The sequence below is a fragment of the Aptenodytes forsteri genome, unplaced genomic scaffold (assembly GCF_000699145.1).
Source record: "Aptenodytes forsteri isolate BGI_AS27 unplaced genomic scaffold, ASM69914v1 Scaffold209, whole genome shotgun sequence".
Lineage (NCBI taxonomy): Eukaryota > Metazoa > Chordata > Aves > Sphenisciformes > Spheniscidae > Aptenodytes > Aptenodytes forsteri.
Genome location: NW_008795034.1, coordinates 62,551 through 87,064, shown reverse-complemented (window position 1 = coordinate 87,064; position 24,514 = coordinate 62,551). Strand labels below are relative to the sequence as shown.

Below are 24,514 nucleotides of genomic sequence, written 5' to 3'. Positions count from 1 at the left end.
CCCCCCCTGCAGCACTGCGTCCAGCTCTGGGGTCCCCAGCACAAGACAGACATGGACCTGGTACAGCGGGTCCAGAGGAGGCCACCAAAATGGTCCGAGGGCTGGGACACCTCTGCTATGGAGAAAGGCTGAGAGAGTTGGGGTTGTGCAGCCTGGAGAAGAGAAGGCTCTGGGGAGACCTTACTGCGGCCGCTCAGCACTTAAAGGGGGCTCATAGGAAAGAGGGAGAGAGACTTTTGACCAGGGCCTGCAGCGACAGGACAAGGGGCAATGGTTTTAAACTGAACGAGGGTGGGGTTAGCCTGGACACAAGAAAGAAATGTTTTATGATGAGGGTGGTGAGACGCTGGCACAGGTTGCCCAGAGAAGCTGGATGCTCCATCCCTGGAAGTGTTCAAGGTCAGGTTGGACGGGGCTTTGGGCAACCTGATCTAGTGGCAGATGTCCCTGCCCCTGGCAGGGGGGTTTGGACTGGATGACCTTTGAAGGTCCCTTCCAACCCAAAGCACTCTGTGAGTTCATGATTCTGTGATAAGAGTACCCCTAAAGCCCTGAAAAGCTGTTGCTTTGCAGCAAGAGAACAACCTGACCCCTGTCTGTATCCCCATGTGAGCTCATAGCTGCAGGTGAGGGGTGAGCTCTCCCATCTGAGCTCACAGGTATAAGGAGCTGCATAATGCCAATGTCCCCTTGGGTCAATCACCCTCCCCACCTTCCCCAGCTCCGGGAAGGGTCCATAGCCCATTTCCAGCCACCGTTACGTGTTTTAGCATGACAGAGCTTCACTCCCACCAAGGGCGACCCGCAACACCCCCTTGCCAGCCCTTCCCGCGTGGTTCAGTGGACAGGAGGGGAGCATGCTGCAGGGAATGGCTGCTGCCTACAGCCATGGAGGGTGAGGAGCTCAGAGTGGTGTGAGGGCAGCCGGCACCGGCAGAGCTGCTGCTCCAGCCCCACTCAGTGGGCATAGCCAAGTCCCATGTCCCATTGCTGGCGGTTCTTCACGTTATGCAAGTGCCATCGGTCAGAGTGAAGCTCCCAGCTGCAGGGTGCTTTTTTCTGTGCCTTTATAAACAACCCAGCTGCTCCCAAGAACAAGACGAGGGAAATGCATCCCTTTTTTTAATTGCAAGCAAAACTACCTCCAAACGAACCCTTCCACAACCCCAAGAGCAGTCCAAAGGCTTTTACGTTCTGGCAACCTGATCTATTGGAAGATGTCCCTGTCCGTGGCAGTGGGGGGGTTGGACTGGATGATCTTTGAAGGTCCCTTCCAACCCAAACCGATCTGTGAGTCCCTGATCCTATGAAACTCAATTTCTGGCATATTGGGGAAAGGGTTCATTCAAGAGATACAAGCATTTGGATGGAAGATGCACGTGATGCTCTGTCCTGACCTTCCTGGAACATCTTCAGGGCTGTTTGCTGTGCTCAGCCTGGCAGCTACATCACACAGCAGGTCAGGCCCCAGTGTGGGTGCTCACGTGGGGGTGAGCTTCCCCCTCAGGGGCAGCAGCCAGCACTGGGGGGGTCAGTGTGTTCAGCTGGACAGGTGTAATTCAAAGGTTTTCTGGCACGTTTCCTGGAGAACAGAAAGCAGCCTAATAAGATGAGGGTGCTCTGTGTGTGGGGGCTGACAGCTCCGCCACACCATCTGCCCTGGGCTGGCAGCTCTGCAGGCAGCCTCTCGATTTAGGGCAGGCAGTCATCCCCTGCGTCCCGTGGGGCTAGTGCTCGGGGGAGCCCTCCCGTGTGGGAAGGAAAAGCGGGACCGTGCTTCTGGAGCGGGGACAATCCTGGACATCCCCTGCCCCCCTGGGCTGCCCCGCCAGCTGTGCCCACGCTCCCAGCAAGGGAGGAGGTTTGATGGCTCAGGGTGCGGCATCCCCCTGGGGCCTTCCTGCCCAGCTCCAGCACTGCAAAGTGACCACTGCGGGTCCATCCTGCACCCGTGCCAGGTCCGGCACATCGTGGCAGCATGGCAGAGGCAGGCAGGGCTTGGTGCAGGGCACTGTTGTGGCCTCAGCTCTGGGCTGCTTGGGCACAAGCTGTGGTGTGATGCAGGAGGGTGCTGCCAGTCATGACCCACAGGTCTGCTGCCACCCCAGGGTGTCCTCTGGGGGCTGAAGGCTATGCTTGGGCTGGGCTTGGGTGAGGGGTGCGCGTGGATCACCCCATGGGGGCCGTGTCTCCTGCTGTCACCTGCTCCCCTTGCACTTCATCACACTCCTCAGAGCAGCTTTTGGGCTAGAAACGCTTTTTGGGCTGCTAGAGGTGCAGGGGGTGCTCAGGGCTGAGCCTTCCCCCAACTCGGGGGTGGCAGGTCTCTCCCTCCCGCGGGACCCTCACCCCCGCTCTCTCTTCTCCCCTCTGCAGCACTCAACACTGTCGCGCAAGTTTGTGGAGGTGATGTCCGAGTACAACGCCACGCAGACCGACTACCGGGAGCGCTGCAAGGGCAGGATTCAGAGGCAGCTGGAGATCAGTGAGTAAACCCGGAGAGGGAACGCAGCTGGGCTGTGCGCGCCGTGGGGCCGCATCCTGCACCGGCTCTCGCCAGATCAGAGCTGCTCCCGCAGCTGTGCAGAGCTCCCTCGTGAAAATCTGGGGGTGCACGGGGGCTGTGCACACACCTGTGGGAGCAATCGGGACACGGCTCCTGCTGGGGGATAGACAAGTGGTGGTACCTTGCATTTCGGTGTCAAACTGCATCCAGCAAAGCACAAAAACTTCCCTCAGGTTTTCTTAAATGCTGCGTAGAGAGCGCAGGGAGCAGAGAGAGAGAAGTTTCTTCCTTGTTTGCAGCTAATTTTGAGTTCAAAGAAGCTAGTGGGAATTCCTGACTCCCGTGTGTTGCCTTGCCTTTCCACTGGGCGCTTTTCATTGTGGGAGAACTGAACTAAATACAAAACCAGAGAAGTGAGCTCTTGAGATGGGGGCACTCGCTGCTCCCAGCGGTTTCCCTTGCCACAGGAGGAGCACAAGCCTCAGTGCCTGCCCCAGGCATCTCCCTGGACCCAGGACTGTGATGGCTCTTAGCAGCAGTAGTGGTGTCTTCTGGCCAAAGGTGGGCCCCAGGTGACACCTCTGAGGCTGTCACCACTGTGGCACTAAGATCCCCCTGCATCATCCAGAGCCCATCACTTAGGAGAAGTCTGGTCCTGCCTGTCCACAAAACCTGCTCTCCTGGTGGTTCTTCTGGGAAATCGGTGATACCTGGGTAGTTTTAGAGAAACATGGTCATCTCCCAGCAAAGAAGAACCATACCACCACTGTAATTAGGGGAATAAGCAAGCAAGGGAGAAGTCAGGGCAAGCAGAGATTAAAAGAGATTTTTGCAAATAATCTCATAGTCAGAGAGGTGTCATGGGTTTTTGTGCTCAAAAGGAAAGAGTCTGAAGCCTAGTCCAGTTTTTTTTTCTCACAAACAAATGGGTGTTCTTCCCTTTCACAACTCAGGGTGAATAATAAGGTAGGAGATCTTTCAGTCAGAATGGTGTCCTGTGGGAATGTCCTTCATGAGCTGCAGATGCCTGGGAATCTGGGTGCTAGTGGGGTATGGCAGTTTCTGTGGAGGGCTGGAAGGAGACTTGGCTGTGCAAGCCTTTCCTCTGTTAATATTAGTCTTTATGATGTATAATAATAATAGAAATGTTTCACACTGGCTGAATGGAAAGGTTGACTGACATGAGACTCAACAAGAGCTTGACGTTTAATGTAAAGCAGGATGATGAGTGTGTCACTACTCCAGCTGACTCATTTGTCAGCTAATGTCATTCTGTAGGTGATACCCAGCCACAGGGGTGGCTTGTAATGTAAACAGGAATTTAAGGTATCCCTATGCCTCCCTTCTAAGAGAGGAGAATATTTGAAAGGACTTAGCCAGGTCCTTAATTGTCTGCAGACCTGAAAGAAACCTTCCTCTTGTTTTTCTACTCCCAGATTTTGGAAGGACTCTGCCACATTGCTTAAATTATGTAGATACATTAAATTATACTTGTCTTTGCTCTGTCCATCCTGCCGGCCTGTCAGTGCCCGACAGAGCATTGATGGGGCACAAGGAAAACGCTGCTCAGGATTCACTGTGGCGCAGTGGTTGGGTGCAGAGGAGGTGTCCTAGTTAATGACGGTGAGGGACCTGCTTTCCCTTTGGGGTGGAGGTGTGGAGCAGATGCAGATGCAGGATGGGGTCTGTGCTGGGAAGGTACACAATCCCGTGCATAGTCCTTTCCAAAAGCTGGGTTCCTCTGTCAGGACAGTGGAAAAATCTCTTCTGGCAAAAAGGCTCATCAAAAGCAACAAGCTTATTGAGGTTTTATCAGGAGTGCTTCCTGGGCAGAGGGCTCTGCTTGTCCTGGGGTGTCCCAGCCAGCACTTTCAGTCCCTGCTGCTCCAGGGGCTCTTGAACAGGCTCTTTTGAACGGAGCTCAGCTGGGATGTGGTGACTGCACAAAGCTCTACAAAAGCCTCAGCTCTCGTTTTCAGCTGATGAATCCAAAGATAGAAAGTGCCAGGAGCTCTGACAGCGAAGCCAGTAAATCATTCGGGTTTTGAAAGTATGAGAGCAGGGACTTCTCAGCTGCTCTGGGGAGGCTACTCAGCACCTGGCGAGCTTCTCCGTCCTAACCGTGTCTGCTTCTTGCTCTGGAAGTGGGACAGTTGCAGAAGAAATGGTGATGTAGATTCACTGCCCTGGGCCATAGCCATCCCCTGTGGCTCTCCACAGCCCTCTCAGGATCTGCTCCTTCTCTTTGTGTAGGCTCTGCCGTGTCTGTGTGTGCCAGAGGTTGTGCCTCAGTGACCCTCACTGTCACCCCTGCCCGTCCGGCACACGCTGAGCCCGGGAGCCTGTCTGATGTGATGAAGTGGATGTCCTCTCCTCTCCCACTGCTTCTGCCCCAGCCTTAATCATTGCCCTCACCCCCCCCCGCTACTCACTCGCTCTGCTCCCAAACACACCAAGACCGCAGATACCATGGAGGGATCGCAGGATGCGCTGTGTCCTGGGGTTGATCACGGCAGGACAGATGCTCGGTGGCTGTCCTCTGGCTGGACTGTGCCTCCCCCCAACGGTGTCCCTGTGCATGCTGCTGGCAGCCGTGCTCCCCAGGCACAAGCCTCCGTGCTGCCTGCAGTGGGAGGTGTCGCTCCTTCATTTTTTTCCTCTCTGTTTTGTCCGTTATGAGAAATGACATCTTAAATCTAATTAGGTTTTGCTCCCAGAGAAACTGGATTTGAGGATTGGATTTGAGGAAACTGGATTGGAGGAGCTTTCTGTGGTGGGTGTGCAGCTTTGAAGCCATGGAGGTGCTGCACAGACGCTGCTTGTTTTATGAACAGTTTTGTTACGTGCAAGACCGAGGAGCCAAAAATAAAGCACCTGCCATCTCCAAAGGCACTGCGAGAATTAATCAGCCCCCGCCCCACTGTGCAAGACCAGGTTAATTGATGTGCAGAAAGGCAAGCTGCGGATGCATTCCAAGCTCCCCTTGAGCCAGGAGAGTCTGGGGGCTGCTCCGGCCCTGGCGGCTCCTCCGGGCAGCCCTGGGTAGTCCCAGAGCCCCCAGTGCGGAGACGGGCTTATTTAGGACTCCTGTGACACTTTCATCTCAGGAATGACCACGGGATTTATCTGATCTAAATATGTCTCATTGGGTGAAAATGCCTGCACAGCGCTGGAAGTTGGCCCTTGCAGCCCCCCCCGTCTGAGCAGAAGGGGTCCTCTGGGGACAGGGAGGCGGGTGGCAGTTTGTGACGTGCTGGGCAGGCTTTTATAGCTGAAGTCTGCTCATCCCGACACCACCGCAGGCAGTGCTAGACCTGTCTGAGCTGGGGGACAGCCAAATGGGTTGGGTCACTCATACCCATTACCTCTACAGGCACGGGTGGACGGGGCAGCGTTATCCATCTCTCCATGAGTTGTATGGATTTGTATCTAATGAGAGCTTGAAAGCCAGATCCAAACAGAGGATCCCAGCTTTGGGAAGGTGCGTTGTCCTCGGTGTTTCCAACCTGAGCCCTAGCTGTTGCTCTGTGGGTGCTTGTGCAGCCCTGCCGCTGGGAGGAGGGATGCTGCGAGCCGAAGGAGCACAGCTGAGCCGTTACAGTTAATTCAGCCATGGCATGTTTGACTTTTGCAGCCCCGAGGTGCCTGAAGTCTTCCCTATTTATAGAGCGTCTGGCATGCAGAATTGGGCAAACTGGCGTTCGGTGTCAGCTGTGTGATAGGTTTGAGCTGTGGCACCGGAGGCTTCCCTGGGAGCTTCCCCAGGGTCCTGCGTGCCCTGATGGAGCTGCTCCTGCCTCATCCCCTGGGAGCTGGTCGATGGGGACGGTCACTCCATCCAGCTGGGCATTGCAGGGCCAAGGACTGTGCAGTGGCCTTGAGGTGGAAAGTCTCCTCGGTGGCTTCATGTCTCTGCCTGTCCCAGAGCTTCTGATGGCCCTGCTGCACTATGACCTGTGCATCATCTCTTGCCATTCTCTCCTTGCCAGCTCAGGGCTGAGTTTGCTTCTCCCTCTGTGCTGCAGCTCCCAACGATGCTCTGTGCTGCTTTGCTCATTGGCAGAGCTTCTTCTCCCCAGGAAACTTTAATTTCTAGAGATGCCAAGTAAGAGGCAAATGTACTCTGGAGCTCTCTGGGAGACAGAGGTCCAGTTCTCATGATTTTCCAGTGTTTTGCCAAGTTTCAGGGCAGGGGTTTTCCCCCAGGCTCTTCTCCCTTTGTGGGCACCTTGCTTTCACTCAGTCCTTTCATTCGCATTTGTGGCTGTGCAGTAGCTCTGTGGTGATGTGGGCAGCAGATCAACCAAGTATCTAGCACACTTTCATCAGATTTTATTGCTGTTGAGGAGCTAATGACAGCCTTTCCAAACCAGGAAACCTAGCCAGAAGGCGGTGGACTCCCTGGGAAGTCCTCTGGGGTCCTGCAGGTTGGTTATATGGCTTTGGCAAGTGTTGTGCTGGATGGCGTGGGCAAGATGCAGCCTCCAGACCTCGTGCTTTGGCTCAGCATTAAAGCAAGCTCTTCCTGACCAGCTATGGCCTTTGGCCAAGCCTGCACTGGTTGGCCAGTTGTTAATCCATGTGATGTCTTTGCTCTCATCCTTCGCCTTGCCGCAGCTTTTACCGGCCCTGTGCTCTGCAACAGGGGAATGGGGCAGCGAGGAGGTGGTGAGAGCCGGGATGAGAATGTGTATCCTGCATCCCATCCCACCTCTGCCTGGAAGAGACGTGGCATCTCCTGGAGCTGATCCCACTGTTTGCCCTCGGGGCTGTCTCTAGGGCTTGAATGGGGCAGAGCAAGTAGCCCTTGATGCACTGCGCCTGGCACGCTCCTCCTTGTCACTGTGCCAGTGACTGCTTGGAGTTGAGCACAGTCAACAGGAGGGTGTGTAAATTTGTGCTGTTCAAGCCCTTGTTCTCCCTTCCTGGAACCAGGGCAGTTTCAGCTGAGAGCGAGGAGCCAACAGGCAGGAAGAGCTGGCAAGTAGGTGTCGCGGGTCACCCTTGGTGGAAGTGATGCTCTGTCATCCTAGAACACGTAACGGTGGCTGGAAATGGGCTGTGGACCCTTCCTAGAGCTGGGAAAGGTGGGAAGGGTGATCAGCCCAAGGATACGTTGGCATTATGCAGCTCCTTAGACCCACGAGCACGCAAATGGCAGAGCTCAGCCCTCACTTGCAGCTATGAGCAGGCTGCACTGAGCTCACACGGGTTACAGACAAGGGTCAGGTTGTTCTCTTGCTGCAAAGCAGCAGCTTCTAAGGGCTTTGGGGGCACTAACAGGTCTTAGTTGTCCAGACCAGCCTCACACAGGACTTCTACCTCTGCCCGTGGGTCCAGTAGCTGTGTAAGATCAGGCCTGGGCCACTCAGTCCATATCTGAGCCATGCTGCAGAGGTACCTGTCTTTAGCCCTGACTCTGGCCTTGCTCCTGGGGTGGGCTCAGGTCTATGTTCAAGATAGCTTATCTCCAGCCCTGTCTCCTGGGACTTTGGATCTTTGTTGTAGTCATTTCATAGGGTCATGGACTCGTGGAGTGGCTGGGGTTGGAAGGGACCTTCAAAGATCATCCAGTCCAACCCCCCCACCAGGGGCAAGGACATCTGCCACTAGATCAGGTTGCTCAAAGCCCCGTCCAACCTGACCTTGAACACTTCCAGGGATGGGGCATCCACAGCTTCTTTGGGCAACCTGTTCCCGTGTCCCCAGTCCTTTTCTGGCCATGTCTCCTGGAAGGACCCCGGCCCTGTGTTGTAGCTTTGTCTCCAGTCCTGTCTCCAGCCCCATCTCCTGTTGTGACTCTTTGGAGCTACCTCAGACCTGATTTCACAGCTTGTGTTGTCTGGCCCTGCTGCTGGACACCATTCTCAGCACCCTGCTCACATGCTGTGGGATGGGTGCTGGCTTGGTGAGGGCCCTGCATGTGCTAGGGCCACACTGGCTCCTGGCTCCCCCTCCAACCCCAGAGGATCCCCATTCCTGCTGTGCGAAGGGACGGCTTCGGCTGTGGGGCAGGGGTCCGTGTTGCCTGGCTCTGGCTGCTTCTCTTTGGGGCTGCAGACCAAGCACGGAGGAGGAGGTTGCGGCTCCTCTCCCTCTCTGGTTCTTGGTGCTAATGTCACACACATGGATCATGTCTCTGCTGCATTGGGCAAGTCCCTTTTCTTCCTTTTTATAAACTTCATTGTACTTTTTAAAGATGTTCTTAAGGTCTGTTCTGTTCATTATTTGGTCTCCTTGCAGTACACAGATGGATTTGAAGATGTACACCATTTGCAGAGGAGAAGCGATGAGCTGTGGGTTTGGGCTCCCTGCTGAGCCACTCAGCTAAGTCCCTCCCTCCAGCCCCCGGTACCACAGGAGGGGAGCAGGCTCATTTGAGGCTCCTTGTGTCTGTCGAAGGCAACTTGCTTGTCCCCCAAGAGTTACAGCAGTAGAAACTGCTGCTGGGAGAGCCCGAGGCCGGGAGACTTGGCGACGCTGCCCTGGTGCTCTCCCTGGTCTCAGTGAGGTCTCGGTGCTCCAGTTCCCACACAGCACCACAGCTTGCCGTAACCTGGACCAGTGGCCCAGGAGCCATCCTGTTACCTTGAAAGTTTGGTGTCCGGACACAGCAGGACCGAGCTCATCCCATTTTGCTCTCTTCCCATGCATCCTGGGCTGCCTGTCCCAAGCTCCTGCCAGACAGTCCTGGGTGTGCTAGGAACAGTGCCGGCTCCTGTAGGGTCTGTGCCCTGGAACCCTGCTGCGAGAGCCAGCTGGGCCATGCTCTCAGTGTCACTCAGCTGTTCCTATCAGTTATTAAAATAAAAATCCCATTAGCTTTTTAGATTATGAGATATTAGTCACATAAATAATAGAGGAATTCCTTCCTGGCCGTGGGCAGTTAACTTGCAGGAAGTATTTAATTTCAAGAAAACCAATAAAAGAAAAATTTTGTTTTAAGGAATTTCCATTTTTCCCTCCTGGCCACTGTTTTTTCTCTTGTTCTTTTTTTATTTTCTATTTCTCTTCCAATTGTAACTGGTTTTCAGACACCTCAGCAAATGTCTCCTCCTCTTGTGCCACCTGTCCGTCACAGTTCCATGTTGCTTTCAGAAGTCCCATGAGCTCCAGTCTGCAGCTCTCAGCTCCTGCTCTCTCCTGCAATGTCCCGTTTCTGCTGGTTGCTCTGGACAACCTGTTGCAGGTGCTGGGGGAGCTGCTGCACTGGATCCAGCCCTGCCCGACGCAGCTGGGATGACACAGGCTTCAGACGGCACCTCTTGGGTGCCAGGCCCCTTCACAACCCTGTATGTAGGCTCTGTCCCCTGTGCTCGGGGCAATGTCACAGCCCTCTAGATAGTCCTGCTCCTTGGAGGCCTTTGGGAGAGCTGCTCCCCTCAGCTGCCATCCCTTCAGCCTACTCCTTGCTTCCTTGCCTCCTTGCCTGTGCTCCCAGGAGGAGAAACAAATCTGGTGCGGGCAGCAAGGAGCCATGCAGCACTCTCACTGCCGGGTGAGGAGGTGCAGGCATGAGGCAGATCAGGGGAACGATTGCAGCTGCCCACTACACATCTTGGAGTGTGCCCTCCAACCTCCCCCCAGAGCTCCAGGTCCCAGACGGCGTATGCAAGGGACCCCAGCATGTTTCTGCACCCTGCTACCCTTCCTGGTCTTGGTGCTCTGTTTATCACGTGGCCCAGAAAGCATCCAGAAAGCTTTGTTACCTGCTTTTGATGAGGAGGCTGCACATTCCTGGCCCAACCATGGATGTAAACACTGTTGGTCTGGTGGGAAATCAGAGCTGATGAACATTAGCAGATAACAAAGCCTTTGTACTGGAGTCTCCTGCTCGCCAGGTGTGCACGGTTGGGTTTATTCCCTCTCCTTTCATGCAGCCTCCTGGTGCCAGGAGACAGCAAACAACCTCCACGTGGCAGGCCCAGAGCCTGCAGGCTCCCACATGTTCCTGGCTGCCACCACCACCAATATCTGCTGATATGGCATCGTTTTCGTGAGGTGAAGCCAGAAACGCGCTTTCCCGTCATGGACACTCAGAGCGCCCATGCGTGTGGGGCCCCAGCAAGGAACAGAGCACAGGAGCTCCAGGTGGTTTCTCATTTCTGCATCTCAGGGCAAGAGAACCATGGACTCACAGAGTGGTTTGGGTTGGAAGGGACCTTCAAAGATCATCCAGTCCAACCCCCTGCCAGGGGGCAGGGACATCTGCCACTAGATCGGGTTGCCCAAAGCCCTGTCCAACCTGACCTTGAACACTTCCAGGGATGGGGCATCCGTCTCACCACCCTCATCATAAAACATTTCTTCCCTATGTCCAACCTAAACCTACTCTCATGCAGTTTAAAACCGTTGCCCCTTGTCCTGTCGCTGCAGGCCCTGGTCAAAAGTCTCTCTCCCTCTTTCCTATGAGCCCCCTTTAAGCGCTGAGCGGGCGCAGTAAGGTCTCCCCAGAGCCTTCTCTTCTCCAGGCTGCACAACCCCAACTCTCTCAGCCTTTCTCCATAGCAGAGGTGTCCCAGCCCTCGGACCATTTTGGTGGCCTCCTCTGGACCCGCTGTACCAGGTCCATGTCTGTCTTGTGCTGGGGACCCCAGAGCTGGACGCAGTGCTCCAGGAGGGGTCTCAGGAGAGCGGAGCAGAGGGGGAGCATCCCCTCCCTCAACCTGCTGGCCACACTGTTGGTGATGCAGCCCAGGAGACGCTTGGCTTTCTGGGCTGCAAGCCCACATTGCCGGCTCATGTCCCATTTGTCACCCACCAGCATTCCCCAGTCCTTCTCCGCAGGTTGCTCCCCGTCCATCCATCCATCCATCCGTCCATCCATCCATCCATCCATCTATCCCCCGGTCTGTGCTGGTACTGGGGATTGCCCCAACCCAGGTGCAGGACCTTGCAAAGAAAGAAATGTGTAATGAAGTGTGGAGGTGTCCTTGTTGCAGGAACTCCCCAGGCAGGGGAGTATGCACTGGGCCTGTGGGGGAGTGGCCAGGCATGGCTGGGTGGTCAGGGCCCTCCGCGATGCTCCCTGGAGCACTGACACACTTGTGGTGAAGGTCTGGACTGGGTTCAAGGTTTCGGGCACCTCCCTGGTCTGAGCCCCTGGTGCAGCACTGCTGGAAGCAGGGAACACTGTCCTGTGGGCTGTCCCTGAGCTCTGCCACATCTCCTCCAATCCCCCCCAGTCAGAGGTGCCCTGGACTCATCCTGGAGGATGTTATTGTCCCTTTCGATACCACTGACAACAGAGCCTGCGGGCAGCATGTCGCAGTGGAGCACTGTACCAGACCCCAGCCCTTCTCTGCCTGCCCTTCTGCTGGTTTTGGATTCATCAGGCTTGGTAAAATTGCTTCATTAGCTGCTCCTGCCCGTCTGCCCCTGTTTGCTCCTGATCACAGCGGTGGGATGTTTCCTGCCCTCTCTGCAGGTGTGACCTGCTCCCACTCCCCCTCCCCACTCCCACTGGGCAGCCCCAGCAAAAGCCTGCCTGGCACCGTCATCTCTGTTTAGCACTGTAATTTCACGGGTCCTACCTGGCTGTTATCCTGAAGAACACGCTGCAATTAATGGTGGAGGATCAGTATAACCCACAGAGTGATTAATACCTCTCTCCTCTGTAGCAGTGTGGAGTATGTCAATGGGGAGGGGAAGGCAACCATGCACAATGGGTGAATTGCTCCCAAAGGAGCTGTGGGGCTGAAGGTACCACCCTGAGGCCAAGGAGGAGGGCTGTGTTGCAGGGGGAAGGCCGGAGCCTGGTTTCTGTTATGCAGCTGCAGGGCTAAAACTCAGGCAGCCCAGCGCCTGCAGCAGTGCCTGCCAGGCCAGTGAGCCCTGATGAGCCCAGTGTCCTCGTGGCCTTGAACTGTCCCAGGATGGAGTCCTGCCCCGCAGGAATGGGCAGCTTGACCAGGAAGGACAGACGGGCTTTCCTGGGTGAGCTGGGCCAAGCTGGCAGCTTGACCCCCTTAAAAAGAGGGGTTGCAGGGCTGGCACAGAGTCAGGCTGCGGGATGGCATCACCTTGAACCGCCCAGTGCGCTCTCGGGGCTGGAAGATTTGCTCCACTCCACTCTCAGGAGATGCCATGGAGCCAGCAGAGCCAGTAGGACTGCGGGACCCGTGGCTGGGACAGGGGGCTCACAGCTGACCCGTGTTTTGTCACTTGCAGCTGGCAGGACCACCACCAGTGAGGAGCTGGAGGACATGCTGGAGAGCGGCAACCCGGCCATCTTCTCCTCTGGGGTAAGAACTGCATGTCAGCCCTGGTCCAAGCCCGGCACAGGCAAGAGCCAAGCCAGCCCCCTCGTCCTGGGGAGGTTGGCTGGTGGACATGCTGCCACGGTGGCTCCAGTGCAGGAGTGATGAGCACAGCCCATGCAGGAGGTGGGACCTGGGTGCTCAGGTCTGGCCTGAGGATGCTGCCTGAGCAGGGGCTGCGTCCTGGCTGGAGGGTGGGGGTTTGCTGCAAACTGCCTGGCTGGGGTGGCAGAGGGCTGCTCTTCCCGCTTTGGTGCCCCTAATCCTGGCATCTGAGGAGCTGAGCACGGTGCTCAGTGGCCCTGTCTTCTTGCAGATCATTATGGATTCAAACATCACCAAGCAGGCACTGAATGAGATTGAGACACGGCACAGCGAGATCATCAAACTGGAGAACAGCATCCGAGAGCTGCACGACATGTTCATGGACATGGCCATGCTGGTGGAGAGCCAGGTAGGGAGACACCGCGGCCCCAGTGGCCAGCTCACCTGGGGAGGTTGGAGGGGGACGGGGATGCCGGTGGTCCCCTGCCTGGGTGGGTGCTGAGGGGGACAAACTGCATCTGGGACTGACGTGGCTCCCACTGGGGCTGAGCTGGGCTCCCCACGGCCAGAGGCACCCACCCACCCAGCAGAGCCGGGGGCTGCTGCATGCCTGGGGCGGGAGGTGCAGTGATGGGCTCTGGAGGAGGGCAGCGGGTGGCTGCCACGCAGGTGATGTCTCCATCTACCCTGGAGCACTGGGCCCTGCTGGGTGAGCTTGGGGTGCTGTCAGCCTTGGTGGTCCTGCCAGGCTGCCCCTGGCTGTGCCGCTAGCCCACGACATCTGGCCCTTCGGCCGGGCGTGTGCTCCGGTGTCTCTGCTCACCCCTCTTCTTGCCCGCCATGCTGCCATGGCCTGAGGAGACCGTCAGTGGCAGGTAAAGCCCCGCTGAGCCCTTGCCGGTGCTGCATGCTCCGCTCTGCATGGCTGCGCCCTGCATGTCTGTGGCTCTCGTGTGGTGCCAGGGCCTGTCCGTGGCAGGTGGGCAAGGGTGGCCGTCCTGTCTGCCTTGGGGACAGATGTGGGGGATTCGCAGAGCCCCGGCCCCACTCTAAGGGCTAGCCTGTGACAGCACCCTGTATTGCCTGGCGGGGTGGGAGGCTCCAAGCTGCTCGCACCAGGAGCAGAGGAGTGCCAGGCTGGCAGCAGTGCTGGCAGCTGCCTGCTCTGCCCCAGGCATGGCACAGGTGGGAAGGAGAAGCAGCAGCTTTAGGCAATGCAGCCAGGCTGGCATGTCATGGACATGCGACAGGGGCAGCAGGGAGCCTGGTGGGCGTCAGTGCTTGTGGGGAGTAACACCAGAGCACCTCTGGGCTTGCAAGGCTCGTCCTCCCCATGCTCTCCAGTGTTAGACTGAGAAATGAACATTGCAGAGCTGCTGGCGATGACTCCCCGATTCCCTGAGTCCCTCTGTGCCATGCAGGAGGGCACTGAGCTTTGAGCCCCCCCAACCCCTGCCGACCCTGTCGGTCACATGAACTGTCAGACTGTCTCCAGCTACTGCAGGACCTGGCTGCTTCCCTGTGCAGTCAGGAGGGGGCCAAAGGAGGTGGGCAGGCTGGCAGGGGAGCTTGTCCCAGTCCATGTCCCCATGTCTGCAGGAGTCCACATCCCCAGCCCACCCCTGCAGCCCCAGGGGCAGAGTGGGGCAGGAGTCCCTGCAGTGCCCGGCAGTCCGGCCTCGCCAGCCTCGCTCCGGGGCCCTCCACTCTTGGCAGGGCACTCGTGCGGATCAGAGCGGTCGTCCCTGCATGTGCGTGGCTTTGTGAGCATCCCATGTGGTGCTGCTGGTGCTGTCCTTGCTCCCCCGCCATGCCTCTGGTTTCAGCAGCGTGCAGCGCGGTGTCAGTGTAGATCCTGTTGTGGCTTTGATGTCACCCGAGATATCAGACAGGGCGGCCACTAGGCCAGGACCAGGCTGGGGAACCCCCTTGACCCTCACCCTTGCTTGCCTCCCTGCTGGGATGTGCACAGAGGTCCCAGCCCTCTGGGACAGAGCCCATGGCCCAGACCCCTCACTCCAGGGTACCCCAGGGCACCCACTGCCTGCAGGTAACTGATGGTCCCTCTCTCTCCTGTGCAGGGCTGGTGGGCAGGGTGACATCTGCGTGGTGCTGGGGAGCAGCAGAGCAGGAAGGAGCTCACGTCTGCATGCGCGCGGGCGCGTGGGCTCTGTCCCCGCTCTGCAGGGTGAGATGATTGATCGCATCGAGTACAACGTGGAACACTCGGTGGACTACGTGGAGCGGGCTGTGTCTGACACCAAAAAAGCGGTGAAGTACCAGAGCAAAGCCAGACGGGTGAGTCATGGCACTGGCTGGGGCCTGTCTTCCCCTGCCTACACTGCTGACACCTCCGTCCCGGGGACAGGCCCCTGCCTGGCACCGCTGCCTGGCACCCCTGCCTGCCCCACTGCCTGCACGGAGGAGCGGGCAGTATGGTGCAGCCTCACGAGTGCCTGGGTACTGCTTTACCCCACACCACTGGGTGCAGCGCGGGCCCTGCTGGTGGCACCAGCTGAGGCAGAGCTCCCTGGCACAAGCTGCGTGAGCGCTGATGACAAGCCGTGGGGCAGGGGTGCTGCTTGGGGGGAGGAAAAGGGACAGAGTGGACCCTGTGGGCCAGGCCAGCTGTGAGAGCCATGTCCCTTGCCAAAAAAAAAGTAGAGAAAAGGCATGGTCCAGCTCTGACCCTGAGCGCACTGCCAGCTGCCTGTCCCAGTCCCCACAGCTGGTCCTGTAGCAGCTCGGCAGCTTGGGGACCCAGGGGCCACCAGCTCAGCTCTGCCAGCCCAGGGCTGAAGGGGGAGCTGGGGTGCCCATCCCTGCCCCAGGGCTGCCGGAGCCGCTCTGGCTCCCACAGTGCTGCTCAGAGCCAGGCAAACAGGAACAGGGCAGGTTGCAACCCCCAGCTCTCGGGGCCAGCCTGCCCCCAACACTCACAGTCCCTCTCCCCTCTCTCCCTGCTGGTGCTGGGACACCTGAGCAGAAGAAGATCATGATCATAATCTGCTGCGTGATCCTGGGTATCGTCATTGCCTCCACCTTCGGCGGCATTTTCGGCTAGACTCACCCCACGGGACTGTTTGTGTGCGATGGACGGAGCCGCGCGTGCCATGGGGCCGCAGCCACGCCGGAGCGAACCACGCAGCCCCGGAGCCTCCCAGCAGCATTTCAGTTTCTAATGCATGGTTGTTTGTGACGCTGTGTGTGCGGTGCGGTGCGTCTGTGTGGAGGGAGCGCCGGCCCCGGGGCGCAGGCAGGGTGCAGGGGACGGTGATGGGTGCAAGGGGGACCCTGGGTGGGAACCCGAGCTCTCATCACTGCTCCAGCCTGGGTGGCTGGCTGGGACCAGGTGGGGACAGAGGTGCCCTTGGGTGCTGCTGCTCCTCCTGTGCTGGGCAGCCTGTGTTAGTGACAGCTGAGGATGAGGAGGGACCAACAAAGGGTGTTAGGGGTCCTCGAGAGCACAGTGCCCAGTCGATCTCCCCCAGCTTCCCCATCACCTCCAGCCAGAGCTCTCATGTCTGTCAGCCGAGTCTGTGCTTGCAAACACCTTTCCTTGGGCTGCTTCTCTCACGGGGCCCTTCCCCAGGGGTGCGCTCTGCCAGGCCCTGCCTTCCCCCGTCCCTGCCTGTCCCGTGGCTGTGCCCGGCTGTGGGGCTCCATCCCTGCTGCTCTGCCATGGCAGGGCTGCCCCCTCCCTAGGCAAGTCCTTGCCCCAGTGTGGGTGCCAGGGGCTAGATGTGCCGCTGCTGGCGGTGGGTGCCTGATGGAGCAGTGTGGGATGAGGAGCTGCTGCTTGGGACCATCACAGTTGCTTGGGGACGGGGACAGGCTGAGGACCTGTGCTGCACTCTGGTGCTGGCCCGGCAGGGCAGGAGGGCACGGGTACTTAGGCCAGCATGTTTCACTGGCCGCTCGTCCTGCACCAAAGCCTCATTGTTCTGTTCTCAGCCCCAGTACATGGTGGCCCTGGCTCCCGCTACCCCCAGGCCTGGGCTCTGGCCATCAGGGTTTGGGGCTGGCTCTGATGCCCACAGCCCCCAGCAGTGCTTGCCTGGGAGCAGGGCTGCTTCCAGCCTCACTTCTTCACATAGGCACCCATGGCTGGGGGTTGGAGGCAGTTGGGCTTTCTCTTGCCGTGGTCCCAGGAGCAGCCCTTGTTGCATCCACCCCCCTGCAAGGTAGGAGCAGCAGCCTTCCTCCTTCCCCTATCCTACCAGCTCCTGAGCAGGGCAGTGCCTGACTGCCCCTTCCATCTCTTTGCCACCTCTTGGTATCTGCCTGCCCCTGCCACCTCCTCCTGACGCAGTGCCCTTCTGCCTGCTCATCCCCTGGGCCATCCAATGAGGCACCCGCACTTGGTGGCATGTTGTGGGAGCAGCTGGATGCCCTGTGCCCTCCGCCGTGCCCACTACATGGATGCAGCCAGTGTGGCGTGGCCTGAGCCTGCTGGCAGCTCGGAGGAGCCCTGTGTTGCTACTGGCCATTTTCCTCAGGCTCAGGGCAGGGCTCTGCCCTCACATTCCTCGGGAGACTCCAGGGCTCCAGCTGGCCCATGCACATGCCAAAGCACTACAGAGGAGCCCAGAGCAGGGTAGGCCAAGCTCATGGCCACAAGACTGGGATAGGGACTGGACACGAGCCCAGATGCTGGTAGCAGGAAAAGGGCACTTGATGGCAGCAAGTACTGCAGCTGCAGGTAGCGCGTCACCTCCCCGCTCTGATCGGGGTGAGGGCAGGGCTGCTCCAACCCCATGCTCCTCCACCCTGGCTGAGTGCTGTAGCACAGGCACTGGCCCCGTGTGTGGTGCCTGTGGGCACGGGGTGAAAGGCAGCGGGCTGTAGCCAAGACACAGCGCTGCCTTCCCCAGGTGCAGCCCTGCCCAGCAGCAACCCAGACACTGCTCTTTCCCTGCCATTGTTACCCGAGGTCCCACAATACAGCCCCTGGTTGCATTCAGCCACCCTTGGGAAACGTGTCCAGCCCAGGTCCCCTGCCCCGCCCAGCCCAAGCCCCCACTGGGTGCGGCCGTAAGAACATCCAAGACCGGAGCCCGCTTCTTTCACAGTCCAACGACTGATGTGAGCTACAGCACTCCAGCCTGCGTGCGCAAAAGGGCTTGGGGCACTGGGACCGGCTCTGGAGACCCCCTCCAGGGCAGGAGGCAGGTGTGGGCAGGGTCCTAGCTCTGTGGGGATGTGTCCGCCTACAGGAAAGGGAGCTGGAGGTGATGCACGAGTGCCTGCTGCTCCTGCCCCTGTGCAGCTCCCTGCCACCACAGTCTGCGCTCTGCTCTGCTGAGCCAGCAAGAGCGCTGGGCCCCCTCCTCCGGGAAGCAATAACACTGCTGGCAGGGCTGCTCCTGGGCAGGCAGGCAAAAAAACTCCTCTCAGGCTCTCACCCTGCAGCAATGCCCACTGCTAGCACAAGGTGACTTTTTTTTCTTCCAAGCAGCGGCTTTTGTGGCACAAGCTCACATGACATCAGGGCTGTGACCCACCCCTGTCAAGGCACGAGGCCAAGAACAGCACTGGGGGGATTCTGGCACTTGCTTCTTCCTTGTTGGTACCACCACTGCCAGCAGCCCCCCAGCAGCAGGAGTCGGATGGAGCCGCAGTCGGTGATTCTGCCACTGGCACTTTGCTGGGATCCTGCAGGTGGCGGTGGCCCCAGGCTCCGACACGAGGGAGGCAGAGGAGCAGGCTGCCATCGCTGCCCCACAGGCAGGCTCACACTGTCCTCGCTGTGAGGGGAGGGTGTTTTGGTGCAATAATTACCCCTGCACTACGGGAAGCCCCGTTCAGTTCCTTTTTACCTACCTGTCGTTGCATGTACAGACCAAATCACCAACAGTGTGGTTGTGCTTTGGAGAGACATTTCACTTTTTCTTTCCAGCCCCCAACCTTAGACCACCTGTCCTTTGGGTTACACCACCTCTGTTCCAAGTGCCACCTGCCCTCCCAGTGCTGGGAGCGTGTCGATGCAGTATTCCACGAGCAGTGTGGGGCACGCACAGCTTGCACTCGAACTGGGGATTGTTTTTTTTGTAATTAATGTACTTGAAGGCTTTCCGAGCCCCCCGTGGAGTTGTACTGTTGCTGTACTGTGAGCTAAGTGTCCTTGTTTTCTATGTGGATCTTGACCCTGGCTTGCTGTCTCACTGGGCTGGATGACACTGTATGTTGCCTCTTTTCTCCTTCACCCTTTCCCTCCCTGCTAGCCTCCCTTTCTTCTCCCAAAGCTTTGGGTGCAAAACAGCTTCCCATTTTGTGGAATTTTTATGTAGAATAAACATTTGTAACTGTAAAGCTCTGGCTGGCACCTCTCTGTTTCAGGGGAAGGGAGGAGGTGATGGGGAGCAAGGGCTGGGGTACAGAGAACCCCAGCACCCTGGCAACACTAAAGCATACAGGGTAGGCCTGATGCGAAGCGCCCACAGGAGTAATCGCCACAGGAATAACACTTCTGCCAGGAGGAAGATTTGCCCTCATGGGACACACCTGTATACTACCTGACTCCCTGCCTGTGGGCAGAGGGGAAGCTGGCAGGGAACTAGGTGCTACCTAGTACTCCCCTGCACTGAGGGGCAGGACACAGAAGACCAGCAACACTTCTGACTCATTGACTGTTTAGTGAGGAGGCTGGATATAAAGTTCTGGCTCACCTGGAGCTCCAGATGGCTCGCTGCACTCTCAGGAAGATAAGCAATGGCATTGCAGACACCAAGTGGCCAGAGCACTGTCTGCCACTCTACCTTCACCAGAAAAACAGGGCTGGAAGCTTTGCAGTTGGCTATTGGGCAGCACCTGAGCCAGTTTACACCTGCAAGAGCCACAATGACCTGTCCCAGCAAGTCCCAGGCCTGGGGTGCCCATCTGTGCCATCCACGGGAGGCTCACTGGAGGGACTAACACACCATCTTCCACACCAGCAGTGTCCAGAGCAATTCAGAAGCGAGGGCGGCGCTTTCGACCCGTGTATTTCGTGTCTGCTCGCACTTCCCTGTGGAAAAAAGAAGAGAGCAACTAAGCACAATCCACAGGTCATTCTGGGAGGGGAAGGGAAGCAGGTTCGTGGCAGGAGTTTGAACGGGTGACAGCAGGCCAGACCAGCACAGTCGGCCTCAGCTGAAGCAGGACCCAGCTGAACTTACTTGCCCTGTCGTCGTCTACGCTCTTTCTTCTCAAGGATCCAGTCCCGGCTTTTCTTCACAGACTTACCCTTGGCGTTTCTGAACCGTGTCCTACAGAGAAAGCAGACAGCAGCTGGAGAGGAACTGAGGTGGGGGGCACGGTTTTCTGCCCTGGAGGATTGCCACCCGGAACTGGGCATGCCCTCTGCCTCATAAAACCAGAGAGTACCCCGCCCACCACCCCTGGGATGAAAGAGGCTCAGCCAGCACTGGGGCAGGTGGCCACAGTCCCAACCGCAGATGCACTGGGGGAGGAGGCTGCTTTCAGCCCCAGCTCTGAGCCGAGGGATACCTACCCTTCATGGGCTGCAAGCAGGCCAGCTCTCCCCTGTGCCATGTCTGACACACCAGCAGCACGCTGGGATCTGGGATCTTGGGGGAATACGGGCTTAAGCACAACCACCTTCTCCTTGTCTGCTCTACTCCGAACAAAGCAGACAAAGCCTCTGGCTTCCCAACAAGTTGCCAGTTCTGCTATTGCCCTCCAAGACCAGGTACCCCCTGGACTAAGTGAGCAGAGAATAGCACTGTGAGAGGCAGGAAAACATGGCAGCTACAAGCTCCTGGCAGCCACGACGACTTTCCTCTGTTTTTTGTTCTCTGTCTCTCCCACTGGCTGCAAGAGGGGCTCCTCCCTGCACCACTACTGTGGGAGGAGACCTGGTCAGCAGGAGAAACCCCCAGGCCACAGCTAAGCAAAGCTAAGCAAAGAATTTGACAGCAGAAGAAATGGAACACCAGGCTTCAGGCACAGCAGCCTGCCTCCCCAACAAAAAAAGCCATGCTTGGCATCACCAGCACTGCAAGCATTCCACCTGCCATCACCACTGGCCTACACTACAGCGCTGAGCTGGAGAGCCAAGTGCCGGACAGAAAGCGCACCTCAAACTGAATGCTCAGCTGCAGCTCTAGGGTAAGCATCAACAACAGCCCCACGACACCACAGCAAAGCCCTCCAAACGAACCCATTCCATTCCTTGTGTCTGGGGCCCTTCAATAAGATAAAGCAGTGCCCATCTGGGCTGCCACGAGTCCTCACAGTGCCCCCAGTCCCTTCCCTTCAGTCACTTCTCACATGGCAGCACTGTGGTCCTCAGTCAGCAAAACCCAGCCCCTATACCCCTCACGCTCCTTGCTTCGGGAGGACTTGCAGCTTCATCCCCCACACAGTACCTCTCATTGGTGAACTTTGCCTGGTGTGTCTCTTCTCCATCAGCACGCTCAGTACCAAGGCCCTGAAAAGCAAAATTGGGAAGTTTCGCTCTCCTCTGGAGCAGACAGAGCTAACAGTTATGCCACATAAATTAAGGGGAACCCAGGTCTCTGCAAGGTGAAGGACTGGAGCAGCAACAAACTGGTCTTCCAGAAATTGTGGCAAAGAAACCAGATCTCAGGGAGAGCAGGGGTTGGTGAGACTGACAGCAAATGTATAAATGAAGTCACATCTGTATGCACAGAGCTGCCTGGCTGCCACTCTGTGACTTCCCCTCGCCCACAGCTCTTCCCCATCACCCAGCAGCCAGGAAGGCAACTCTGTGGCCTCACGGAGCTCCTCACCTTCGGTAATGTGCCAGATGCCCCAACAAAGAGACAAAGGAAGAACCTGAAAGAACAAGAATAAGGAGCATGAAGCTGGATCCAGCATGCGATTCCCAGTCCCCAAGCAAGACTGAGATTGTTTATAACAGAGTCAGATCTAAGCTGTAACCTCTGTCCAAGGTAACCTGACTGTATCATGGGAGAGAGAACAGCTCAGAAAAAAAAAATCACTGCTAAACCCAGGCCTCACCCCAAACACACACATACACAGAGACACAGGACTCACTTCTTGGCTTTGGCGCTGTTGGGGTAATCTACTACCATTCCTCCGGTAAAGCCAGCTCTCATGGCTTGGGCCGTGATGAGCTCCAGCTGGAAAAAGAAGCACGTGCAAAAGTTATTTAGGGGTCATCCACCAGCAATGCCCAAGAGACCTCTGGGCTTGACCACAGCTAACTGTGTATGCCAAAGGTGGGTCATTCCTGCTCCTGTTAAACTCTGCACCAAGCTCCCAGTTCTGCAGTACCATCTGGACACCAGTCTGCTGCCTTTATTTGGTTCTCCCTGCTCCTCAGTCTAGCCTGGGTTAATTGGCACAGCAGACTCTCTAAGAGAGGGATACTGGGCTGGATTTTCCAGCCCTAGGGAGTTACAGTACAGTGCTGATGACTACAGGCCGGTCTTCAAACCCAGTCACGCAGGGGAAAATCCAGGACAGCAGATTCAGATTGTGTTCTGCCAATTTCTTTGATTTTAAGGCTCAGCCCAAGACAATCTGTGAAGCAACAGAAATTGCACAGGGCATTCTCCTTATAGGTTTTTTCTGTGCTCTTGAAGAGCTTTACAGATGGCGGGAAGGACAGAGACACAGACCCAATGTGTAGAAACATGATGCATTCAGAGCCCCAAGCAGCACATGACTTCTCTGCCTGGCTCTGCCTGTACCTCTTCCCCACTGACTGATGTCCTGTACCTGTTCTGAGTTCTCGGGGTACAGCTGCAGAACGGCTCGGGATCCTCGGGCCTACAGGAAATAAAGTCGATCACAAACCTGTCTCAGTGCAGGCAACCCCTCTAGTCACCCAATCCCTAGCCCAGACACTAGCGCCCACCTCCCCAAAGCCTCCTGGAGAACTCTCCCAGGAGAGCTGCTCAGACTGCAGAGCCAGCTCCTCCACAGCACAGCAAGGCACAGGGGTAACAGCAGGGATCAGAGAAGCATGAGACACCACGCAGGCAGGCAAGGAGATAGGAAATGGGTGCTCCTGCCAGTCCTCTGTTTCAGAGCAGCATTTACTTAAAATACCTGACTTAAATATCTTGCTAAAATGCACCAGCGAGGATGGTGCAGAGAGCACCAGCAGAGGCCTGACTGGGAGAGCATGACACTTACCAAGGCAGTATAAAGAGTTGAGAAGAATCGGTAAAGGCGTTTTGGAGGGCTGTGTGATTTCTTATCAGCATTACAAAGCCACTGCACTGCGGAAATACTGAGAAAGAAAACAAGACCCCCGGGACACTGAGCCATCGATTCTTTTGCAGGGCCTTTGAGCTTACTTCCAGCACTAAGCATGTGCTAGGCTTCAGGAAAACGATTTAATTTTCTCCATGTAGCTTTGCCTTCTGTTTTGCAGTTACATGAACCCCTCTGGAGACTCACTATGCCAAAACCCAACAAGGCGCAGTAACTATTCAAGCACAAAAGAATCACCAAGCATCCCCTTTAGGCCAGGTGCTCAAATAATTCAAGTACTTAGCTGTGGCCCTTGCATGGCCATGCAGGTTTTGCCAATGAGCAATCCCAAACAGAGCATTCGGATCAGCAACGGACAGTCCTTGCTCCTTTCCAGCACCTTTCTGAGGTATTGTCTAAGCAGAAAAGTGTTTCTGTCCCCTTCACCTAGCCCTTCATCCGAAAACCAACCATCAAACCTTTGATCCAGGGACTAACGCTCCAGCTGAGCAATGGTACAGACAAACTTTCTGTTTTCCTCCTTGGAGCAGGTCTCAACCCTCCTGGCAACATCCCCAATTTTATTTTATTTACTTCAATAAACTTCCTAGCTCACCAGCACAAAAAAAGACAAGCATCATTTGGGAAACAGCTGTTGGAAGCTGCTTCTACCATCCAGAATCTCAGCAGCTTGTCCCACAGAGGTGGAGTCAAGTTGCATGGAGCAACGAAAGCGACTGATAAGGACAGTTGCACTCATCTGTTATGTACCATATGTGGACCGTGTGTGCTGTACCGACGATGCAGTTACGTGGAGTATCAAGAGAGCTCGCTTATGTACACAAACTCACCTGATACAGCCGTCAAACATGCCGGGCCTGAAGGGAATGCCATGACCCACATCTGCAAGGAGAAGGTCTCCTTCCACCTCCCTCTCCACGGCCACATCTGCACAGAACAGAATGTGGCTCAGGCAACCAGCTCACACCTTCGGGGACCACCTCTGAGGTGAGGCGAGGGTAGCAGGGGAGGAGGGCCTGCTCACCCAGCATGGCAGGGCTGATGTCCATGCCAATCCAGTAGTGACCCTCGTTGGAGATGTAATCCCCACTCAGCCCAGAGCCACAGCTGAAGGGAGGAAGGGGGGAAAGCGCAGGGATCATGGGCCTGGTCTGAGGGTGACCCTGTCCAGCCACAAGGTTACAGCAGCCCATCCCTGTTCTTCAGCCCGCAACAGAGAGGTGCCAGTGCCATGGGGCCTGGATGCCCCTCGCCCCCGCACGCCCAGCCGGCCCCAGCGCTGTGGCCAGCTGAAGCCCCAGATGCCCCGTGTGCCATGAGGCAGGGCAGGGCCCCCTCTCACCCCACGTCCAGGAGGAGGCACGGCCGGTCCTCAGGCAGTCCCAGCAGCTCCACAGCCCGCTCCGACATCTGCGACTGGATCTCCACCACCCGGGAACTGCAAGACGCGGCCAGAGCATGGGCAGCAGGCGGCAACCCCGCGGCGCGACGCCCC

At 57.1% G+C, this 24,514-nt stretch overlaps 2 protein-coding genes across 4 annotated transcripts in view; one reads left to right on the top strand and one right to left on the bottom strand.

Moving 5' to 3' along the window:
- Positions 1 to 15,874, top strand: part of STX1A (syntaxin 1A) — an 84,496-nt gene extending 68,622 nt beyond the window's left edge. Inside the window, exons 5-9 of one of the 2 annotated variants that reach the window (XM_009276376.2) lie at positions 2,377 to 2,485; positions 12,677 to 12,750; positions 13,082 to 13,219; positions 14,998 to 15,108; positions 15,797 to 15,874. In XM_009276376.2, coding sequence (XP_009274651.2) covers positions 2,377 to 2,485; positions 12,677 to 12,750; positions 13,082 to 13,219; positions 14,998 to 15,108; positions 15,797 to 15,874 — 510 coding nt within the window. Of the gene's footprint in view, positions 1 to 2,376; positions 2,486 to 12,676; positions 12,751 to 13,081; positions 13,220 to 14,997; positions 15,109 to 15,796 lie in introns of those variants that run through there. The other variant, XM_019471304.1, reaches the window with a different exon arrangement.
- A 3,549-nt stretch (positions 15,875 to 19,423) lies between these two features.
- WBSCR22 (Williams-Beuren syndrome chromosome region 22) lies at positions 19,424 to 24,454 on the bottom strand. 2 transcript variants are annotated; one of them, XM_009276375.2, is made up of 11 exons: positions 24,362 to 24,454; positions 24,044 to 24,126; positions 23,850 to 23,946; positions 22,939 to 23,035; positions 22,519 to 22,569; positions 21,832 to 21,917; positions 21,564 to 21,609; positions 21,180 to 21,241; positions 19,968 to 20,057; positions 19,731 to 19,816; positions 19,429 to 19,636 (listed from the first exon to the last, which is right to left on the bottom strand). In XM_009276375.2, exons 1-10 carry the CDS (start codon positions 24,427 to 24,429, stop codon positions 19,762 to 19,764), a joined length of 735 nt encoding a protein of 244 aa, XP_009274650.1. In that variant the 5' UTR covers positions 24,430 to 24,454; the 3' UTR covers positions 19,429 to 19,636; positions 19,731 to 19,761. The 2 variants fall into 2 exon arrangements, with proteins under 2 accessions (XP_019326848.1, XP_009274650.1); XM_019471303.1 differs by having other exon boundaries at positions 19,424 to 19,816.
- Positions 24,455 to 24,514: the final 60 nt, after the last annotated feature.

Excerpts from the sequence above, each read along its gene's own strand:
- WBSCR22 (XM_019471303.1), bottom strand. The coding sequence starts at position 24,429 with ATGTCGGAGCGGGCTGTGGAGCTGCTGGGACTGCCTGAGGACCGGCCG. Across the intron at positions 21,918-22,518 it reads ACCCCGAGAACTCAGAACAG|CTGGAGCTCATCACGGCCCA; the intron begins GTACAGGACATC and ends TTCTTTTTCCAG. Across the intron at positions 21,610-21,831 it reads AACAGCGCCAAAGCCAAGAA|GTTCTTCCTTTGTCTCTTTG; the intron begins GTGAGTCCTGTG and ends TTGTTCTTTCAG.